The sequence below is a fragment of the Parus major genome, chromosome 10, assembly GCF_001522545.3.
Source record: "Parus major isolate Abel chromosome 10, Parus_major1.1, whole genome shotgun sequence".
In the NCBI taxonomy this organism is placed as follows: Eukaryota; Metazoa; Chordata; class Aves; order Passeriformes; family Paridae; genus Parus; species Parus major.
The window spans coordinates 3,432,404-3,441,922 of record NC_031779.1 but is presented as its reverse complement, the minus strand read 5'-3'; the positions used below and the strand labels follow the sequence as shown (position 1 = coordinate 3,441,922).

General features: G+C 40.5%; 1 protein-coding gene across 3 annotated transcripts in view; it reads right to left on the bottom strand.

Annotated features, from left to right (window-relative positions):
- Positions 1-241: 241 nt before the first annotated feature.
- The window catches only part of DAPK2 (death associated protein kinase 2), a 32,808-nt gene continuing 23,530 nt past the window's right edge, over positions 242-9,519 (bottom strand). For 2 of the 3 annotated variants that reach the window (XM_015638599.2, XM_033517001.1), the window contains one exon: positions 6,431-9,060. In XM_015638599.2, coding sequence (XP_015494085.1) covers positions 8,425-9,060 — 636 coding nt within the window. In that variant the 3' untranslated portion in view covers positions 6,431-8,424. Of the gene's footprint in view, positions 3,937-4,439; positions 4,521-4,695; positions 4,786-6,430; positions 9,061-9,519 lie in introns of those variants that run through there. The other variant, XM_015638603.2, reaches the window with a different exon arrangement.

Sequence of the window (9,519 nt, the reverse complement as noted above, 5' to 3'; positions counted from 1 at the left end):
GAGCCGGTGCCACGGCGGCGGCTCCTCCACAGCCCCAGAGCGGCTCTGCCGCCGCCTTGGCCTCGATGAGCCCCCCTCATCCCCAGCGGGGCCGGGGCGGTACCAAGCCGGCCAGGTGCCGCCGGCCCGGCCCGCTCCCCGCCGCTGAGGGGCGGCTGCTGCGGCCCGCGGGGCTCCGCGGCTGAGGGACCTCGCCTCAGGCCCCGCTCCGGACTGGGGGAAACAGACACACACCCCCGTCCTGCTTTCCAACATTTTATTAGCAAATCACAATAACAAATATCTCGGCTATTTTTGACAGGCTGTAGTATTTCCAGGCACACAAAAAATCCCCCAAACCAACAAACAAAACAACAAAAATATGTCTATTAAAAAACATCACTGCTAAAATAAGAATCAAAATAGCCAAATAGGCATACTTTAAGAAAAATACTTGTGGTCTTTTGTGGGTTTTTTTATTGTGCTTTATCTTTTTTTTTTTTTTTCTTTTCCCAGACTATTGCTTCATTTCTCTCCATGTTCCCCACTGCAAAACAGAGTAATACATAGAAAATAGATTTTTTTTTTTCTCCCAGCAAGATTCTGTAACACAAATTCTTTTAATGTTCTGTTTTCTTCCATGTCTTTCTCTTTCTTTTGGCCCCTTACTGAAAGGAACCTGCAGGTGGTTGTTCAAAACCCACGGGTGATGAATTCACAGCAAGCCCTGCAGTGAGCAGGTGTTGTGCCAGCACTGGAAGCAGCACAATTGCACTGTGCTGTCCTGAGAGGGCTGAGCTTCACCCTATGGAACAGACAGGGCCATGGACACAGCTGGGAAAACACTGTAAAGCTTCCTAATGCATCACCAACATTAGTCCTGAGAACAAGAGATTCTACACTCACAGCATGCTCCTACCTGGAACAGGCAGGAGATAGTTTGGCTGGACAGGAGTGCTGCATGTTGTGGGTTCTGTGCAATGAAGTTGCTTGGGAGCCATGTGGAATGACTGAATGCCAGAGAGAAAAACCTGGCCTTAGCTCACATGGGCACAAAGATGACTGAAGACTGAACAGTGACATGTCTGTAATGTCTCTGTTAAAATACCACCTTACGTCTTTATAAATGTAGAATCAATAAGCCAGAGCTTCACACAGCCTTGCACTCCTCTGTCTGCCTTTCTGCTGTGTCCCATCTTTCTTAGTAGTTGCTAGGATTTTACATGAGAATGACCCCATTTCCATGGGAGCACAATCCTGATCCAACAACCTATTTTAACAAGGACCCAATTTTCAGAAGTGTGATTTAAATACACATGCCACAATCTCAAATTTGGAAACCAAAGATGTTTTTAAAGTCTAGAAATTCATAAAATTACCACTGGCTTGGAGTCTTTCTTTTCCACATCCTTGGGAAAGCAGGAAGCAAAATTTGGTAGGTAAACTGGGTGGTTTTTTATCCAAATATATATTTTTAGTGTTCTGTTTATGAAACAGACACTCCATGACACTGCCATGGTTTGTCCAGTTGGCAACTAGGTCCCACACAGCCCCTCACTCACCTTCCCCTGGCCCTGGTGGGAAGAATTGGAAAGCAAACCTCAAGGGTTACTTTGAGATAAGAACAGTTTTGTAATTGAACTAAAACAAAATATAATAATAATAATAATTAATAATAATGGAAAGGAAAAGAGAAGAATAAAAGACAAGTGATGCATAACACAACTGTTCACCACTCACGGGCCAATACCCAGCCCATCCCTGAGCAGTGACCTGTGTCTCTCAGCCAATTCACCCCAGTTTACACACTGAGCATGACATTCCATGGGCTGGAATATCCCTTTGACCATTTTGGGTCAGCTGGCCCTGGCTATGGTCCCTCCCAGCTTTCTGTGCACCTCCTCACAAGCAGAGCATGGGAAACTGAAAAGTCCTGACTTATGGTAATCACTACTTAGCAACAACTAAAACATCACCATATTACCAACAACATTATTCTCATACTGAATCTAAAACACAGCACAGTACCAGCCACTAAGGAGAAAATTAACTATATTCCAGCTGAAATGAGGATATACTGAAACCTCAGGTTTCCCTGTTACTGCTCCCTCTTAATACATACATTACTGCAACACTTTTTGAGGATTCTGTCTCAAGAATTATACAGAAAGTTCAGAAATACACCTTTTAACTGAATATGTAGAGAAGCCCATGCCCTGCACCTTATCCCTTGACCAGCACACATCACAGGCTATGGCAGCACAAGATACAAAATAAAAAAAATTAAAGAAGTAGTATAAAAATGCAGTGCCGTATATGCAGAAACATTTACTCTCCAGTCTCCACAATTCATATATCCACATTCTCTTTCCTTTCCTCCATCATTCCCAGTCCAGGATCACCTCCATGTCCCTTTCATTTCACCCCCTCCTTCATTTTATGTTTCTTCCATCAAATCCTACATTCTGCCTTTCTCCTCCAAAGCTTCTTGTAAATTTCCTTCCTTTCACAGAAGTAATTTCTTATCAACTGCATTTTAGTCTCTAAGCAAGGATACAAAGTTACAAATAAAAGCAGCATATTTTTATTTCTCTCTTAGAAACTGGAAGCCATCAAAACTAAGCTGATACTAGTTTTCAACACCTGCTCCAAAACCTTAGCCTACAGGTGACAAGTGTAAAACCAATAAAATCAGTTTCCTCATCCGTCTGTAGTTGTTTCTAATAGACTTGCTTTCTGATTTTTAATTCCTTAAATGGCAAAATAAATAGGAACTTCTAATAGCAAATATATTCAATGAAAAAATACCCTATGCACATTTTTTGGTACCAATTGAACAATACTGGCTTAGAAACTAATATAGTTAATATGATGCAACTTCCCTGTGCAAAGATGTTACATCAATATCAAAGTGCTTATTCCTCAATTTTGGATACAACTCCCTGAATAAAATACAGATGTCTGCAGTCTGGGTTCCATGTAAACAGCACCTGTACAAATAGGTGTTAACAAGTCTCCAATTTGCTGACAATAAAAATATTGATGATAATAATAACAAAGTCTAATAAAGACTATTTCTTCACATGCCTTAGGTTTCTAAATGCCCTTTTGTTTGGTAAGGCACCTGTCATCATTCTGTAAAAATGTTGTATTTTGGGTGCATGTAGATCACCACAGAATTTTTTTCTCTTTTTCATCCAAAAATTGCCTTGGCCTACCTCAGTGCCACAGTCAGTTGTACTCCCACTGACAAAGGGAGTTGTGCTAATCCCCAGCCAGACACAATGGCCAGAGCACAGTTCTTGTTGCATTTCAGAACTATTTACTGCCACCTTCACAAAATCAAGGTTATGGTATGTAATGTCACTGTGATTTTCTCTTCAGTTACAGCAATAACAGAATACTGCACACAGTGAACAAAACCTGTCAGATACCTGCCATCAAATATTTATGCTATTAATAAATATAAAAATTGCATTAAAAAAAAATCTTTAAGACTCACTAGAAATTTCCCTGATCAAAATAATAATGCACACAGTCTTAACCACTGTGCAGAAAGTTAATTATTCTGCAGTAAAAGATTATCAGTAGGAACCCCACACCCTGACTGGACTCAACATCAGAAATAGACTGAAGTATCTCTAAAACACTCAACATATAAAAGGACTCCAGCTGGTGCTTGTGTTGCAGGATTTCCCTGGGAATCTTGATTCCAAATTTTCTAAAATGCTCAGTAGGCATTTAAGACCATCATCCAGTTGTTGGTGCAGTTTGAGAAACAAGAAGCAAGGATTCAGACAGAAGTCCAAGTCTGCTGCCAGGGCTGCTTGCTTCAGCAAGGAAGAAAGTTTCCTGCCTCCTGGCCATGGAATTCTCATCCCATTATGATAGGCTGCTTCTCCTCTGAAGAGGCACTTTTCTTTGTGAAAGATCCTCACTGTCACTTTCACAGTTTCTCTGAAATAGAAAGGCCACAAAGTCTCTGTGGTGTAAATGAGATACCATGCTCTTAAACATACTGTCCCAGTATAATCAGTATCATCTACTGACAAGAGCAGAGCTAATAGAGCTCTCACATTTTCACTCCAGAAGGTCACAGGCAGTGCCAGGGTCCCCCACCCTCCATCACAGAGCTGGCCACAGGAGCAGTGAGGTTCCCTGTGACTGCTTGGATCTCAGTCACACCCCATGGTTACTGCCTGGGATCCAGACATCATCTGCAGGCTCCTTGCTGCTGCTTTACACAATAAATGCACTTAGCCCCAGAATCTCCCTGCACAAGATTCCTGTCACAGTAACAGAACATACAGCAGCATTAAAGACACAAATGATGCCATGGTCCCATCTAGTTTCCCTCTCCGAGCCACTGCTCTCCTGTTGGGTTGTTCATTCATATAAGGACAGCAGAAATGACCGCACAGTAAGACTGGTTCTTCTTCCTGTGTGAGGAATGTACCTACCGAACTCTCATCTTGGGTCAGGACCTTCTTCGCCAGCGAGTACGATAAGTGGTTGCACAGAGAAACAACACGGTATGAAAGCTGTGCAGAGAGGGAGGAAAACAATTTGACCATAAATACTCAGTGTAGACATATTCAAACACATTTCATTCATTTACTTCCTATTACAATTTTACACTGAAGATCTATCTTGCCCTCTGATTCCATCAGGCTTGGGAAGCCACATGTGAGAAGGATTAAAGGCTCATTGCCATACCTTCCATCGCCTTCTAGCGTATTGCCTTTTGAAGTTTTCCATGTTAACAACAGATGATTTCCGAACCAAAGCCTGTTGCTTGTCCATAGGCTGGAAGATAAAAGAGTGATTTTATTGTTTGGCTCCCTTTGGTGAATAAAATATGCAAGATACCTCATGTGGAGCTGGCTGAAAGAAAGCCAGGGAAGCTGTGGATTCACACAGGTGAAAGCAGAAGAAAAAGAACTAAATCTATCCCACTCTGGGTATAAACAGATCACAAATAAAATCCTAAAACTAGCAGGTGCTAAGGCTATGCTTTCACTTTGTAAAGTTGCTAAGGTGCTTCTTGTGTATACCTGCCCCATCTCCCTTCCTTCTCTGCATGACATCACTGTAATAAAATGGAACAAAAGGTATCTGTCATGTAGTATTAGTGACAAGGATAATGATATCTGCAAAAATCTCCAGCTTTGTCCTTTAACTATAGCCAGAGTACGAGAGCACAAGGCATTGACACCCTGGCAATAAAATAATTGCAGTATCTAACTACGGAAAAAGAGGAACAAAAAAGAATATAGATCAGGATTCAGATATGTACCTAGTGTCACCCTGAGAATCAAAGCTTCTGATACTGTTTTTCATAGTTTCTAGACACTTTCCCAGGAAAGCAACTATAAACATAGGTGTTTATACACTCCATTAAAGATATGTCTTTTGATGGACATTTCTCACAACCAGAGTGGTTGGGAAGGTGGTAACCTAACTATTCAACCCCTGGTCGTTGTCGAGAATCTATAAATACTGAAGTGACAGAATAAAGTCTTCTTCCTTTATCCCACACTGAGTGGTGTCTGTGTGAATCATTTCATGTCCAACAGTGACATGCCTATCATTTTGGATGTCAACCTGGTGTTAAGGAACAGATGTTCCACAAAGCCTGACACAGTCCTTCAGAAAATGAAGCACATTTCAATTCCAAAAGCACATCAAAATTTGCATAAACCATAAAACCAAATCTGACAGATTGAGAGAAAAAATGGTTCAGAACCAGATCAGGCAAGAGTGAAAAGAGAAAGGCCAGGACTCAGCCCTTCAAGAGTATGGATTTTCAACCATCCCAGCTGTTTTGATCTGCATATGTAGGAGGTGGATAACACAGAAATATTTGTAATGAACTGGACTGGAATGCAACCAAGCCATGCACCTGAAACAGCAAGAGTACCAAAGGAGAATGGAAAACACATCAGTGAGGATTTAAACATCTTTTTCAGAGAAGTAACTTGAAATGGTTGAGACAACAAATTCACTTTTCTCATCAATGCTGTAGGTACGTACATTTTTGCAGGTATCTCAGCAGCACTTCAAGGAGCCAAGCTATCAGCTGGACCCCCTTCTCATTTACATGTACACACCATTTGCATTCAACAGAACTGGTACAGTTAAACATTAAATATCATTTCCTCACGCTGCAAACAGCCAGCAAGCAGAAATCAATCTGAAGTGGAAAAAGTCACTGGCTAAATGTCAGCTGTACAATCTTTGTGAAAAATTTCCCAGTGCCCTTTCAGCAGCAGAACCATCACCAGCTCTAACTCACTTTACTGCAGACTGGCAATAACCACCTCTCCATTTTAAGTACCCTGCAACCCAGTGACCTTGTCATTCACTCAAACATCAGGATCTCTTTCCAAAAGCAGTGTGTGACTAGCCTCAAGGACCAAGTCACAACAACATTACCCTCACCCAAACATGCTCAGGAACAAGAAGGCCTCATTTAATGCTCATTCTCATTGCGCCAGTGTGTTTGTTCAAAAAGGAAATGGATAGGAACAAAGAATATGAGATCTTGGCTGAGGGGAAGCAGACTCGCTTGAGAGTGTTTTCTGCAAATTCTAACTCTCACTAGGCATTATGTTACATCTTAGGAATTAAAGCTCTCTCCCCCTGACAATAAAATCCTGTGTTCAAGTTCTCCTGGACAGCTTTTAATGGGGTATTCCAGCTTAAAGGAACCTGCAGAAGCATTCTGAAACAATAAAAAATGGACACATGCAAAATTCTTAATATTACTTGTCACAGTAGAGCCCAATTCTCCCCAGCCATCAATGCCAGCCTGCCAGGGTCACATCCTGGCTATCCACACTACTTTGAAGCTTTTGAAAATTTTACATATTGTACCATGAACAATGCCACAGAGAGCACATCCAGTTTCCATCCTCCTTCAAGCACAATGATGGGAGCAAAAATACCCCAAGTGAACAACTATTTTCATGACTCTGAATTTGCATCAGCCTCTGCACATCTTTGTGAGGACATGGAAGTAATGTGTCCACTGTAGTGTGCAATAACTGGATGAGAGTATGCTTTTATTTTTTATCTCAAAGTAGGAAACATTATTCTTAATCATGTTAGGAACAACAACAATTCAGTTTATTTAGGTCATTAACTTCTCTGCAAAAGGAGGAGGGAGGAGGGCCAGTGAAAGATAATATATATGTATGTAAATATATATATATATACATATATGTATATACATATATATATGTAAAGTTTCACTCTAGCTGGACTTGAGCTCTTATCTCACTGATTCTTGTAGATGCACAACAGTCACCTTGCAGCAAATACCAACAGAAACTTGGCATCTTTTTCAGTCATTATCAGCCACCAGGGAACAATTGCATCCTGCATAACTAACTATTTATTGTGTTCAAAAATGAAATTGATACATCTGTGCATATTAATACAGTATAACCAAACTAATAAACTAATAAACTACTTATTTGAAATACAAGACAGCAGGCCATGACTTAAAGTTGGGTAAACTTTTCTTTTACTTTTTAAAATCTAAGGAAAAAAATCTTTATATGGAAAACACTAGTCTCAAATGCCACACCATAGATTAAGTTGGTTGTAGCTTTGTAATCTTCTTCACTGTAGAAAAAAAATCAGAGGACTGTGTTATCACTTAGTCACAAATCAACATTTGCACTGCAAAATTACACAGTCATTTGATCATTACAAGCTCCCAATGGTGTCTTTTGAATAGGATTTCTTTGATACAGGACAGGAAACTCAGCTGTTGATTAATCCTTTAGTTTAAAATTCACCTTACCTTTGATGGTAAAAGGGTTCACCCTGCACAACTGGCCTAAACACTAATCCTAACATTCTTCATTGGCAGCCATTTCACAGAGAATTTCCACAGTAATAGCTAAACGTTAAATTACTACAACCATTTGCTTTATTTTACAGATTTAACCTTTGCAAATCTTTGTCTCATAAGGTGTACAGAACTGCCATTAGCAGGGCTACCCAACTCTTTCCTTCAGCCAAGCAAAGATGCTCTAAGGGGATCTTTATTAGTTTCCAGAAATCCAGTTTCTATTAAGTACAGACTGACTTATTCTTTTTTATCACATTAATTACCCAGTAATCTTTAGGGACTGTAATGATGCAGAGTAAAATATAGGCAATACCAAAGGCTTTGGTGTTAGATGTGTCCATACCATTGTGATAATCTTGTTTGTGTAAGTTCAGACACCAAACACAGGAAAAAAAAAAACCAAAAACAACTTCAACACTACAAATCACTGGGAGGGTATAGCTTTGGTCAGTAGCTTGTGCTGTACATCAGAACTTACTTTAATTCTAGGTCATGATTTTGAGTAGAATCTATGCACTGGAACCTTTTTAAAGTGATGTACATTGAAACAAGCAACAAACCCTGCACTTAGCCTGATCTCAGTACTACTGATGGGATTCTGTCACAACAAGATTCAACCCTGCAAGGAATTCTTCACAGCAAGATCTATTTAACAGCTCCATTAGTGATTCATTAATATCTTTGTTGAAAACAGAGTCAAAGTTTCCATTCACACAGGCTTTGTTTTCCAGTTGAAAACTGCTCATTAAATCCTGTATCCACTTGAGTTCCTCAGAAAGTTCCTGTCTGAGGGAGTCATACTGGCTCTGCAGCTCAGCGTATTTCCCACACACGCCTGCAAGACTGGCGCCGACAGCCTCGATATCATCATTCAAATGCCTTTTAAGGGACTCCATTTTACGGTATTCATACTTCAGCTGGGACACCTTGTGCCTCACACTTTCACTCTCTTCTTTATACCAAGCTTCTTTCTCATTATAAATGGAAAGCAGAGCATCCATGTCCTCCTGCAAGGAATCGTGGGATGCAGCCAAGGTGCTGAAACCCTGCTCCACATGGGAAAGGTCCTCTACGACGTGGGCAAAGCGCTCAAAGTTGATGTAGCTATTGTTGGGGGGCATGCTCGAGTGGCACTTTATTGTGTACTCCCTCAGGCGTTTTGTCTTCAGCTGTGTGTTCTCCACCTTCTTGTTTTCCTGGATTTTGGTTTCATCTTTCAGCTGGTGAGTCATCAGACAGAGGAACCAATATTACTGAATGCTTTCAAGACTGCAGACATTCAAAAGCTCTTCACAAAGGATGCAGCCTGGGTTTCCACAATGCTGGGAGATTCTTTGCTCACAAAGATTTTCTTTCATGCATTTGATTAGAAGAAACAAACACCAGACACACAAGCCCAGAACTGAATGTGACAAGTCATGTGCATTCATTCCAATGTGATAAGTGCAAACAACATGGCTGCAACTTATTTTCATGCTAATTTTTAGCAATTAACAGTGTTAAAGCCATCAATATTTGTACAAGGAAAACCAACAACCCTAAAACCACTCCAATTAATGTTTTGTGTGATGCAAAACTAAAACTGAATTTCAAAAATCCTCGTTAGTCATGCTAGCTAATGTATTTTACAATTCACAATTCACAAGCAAGCAATGTTTATGATGAAAAAATACATACAG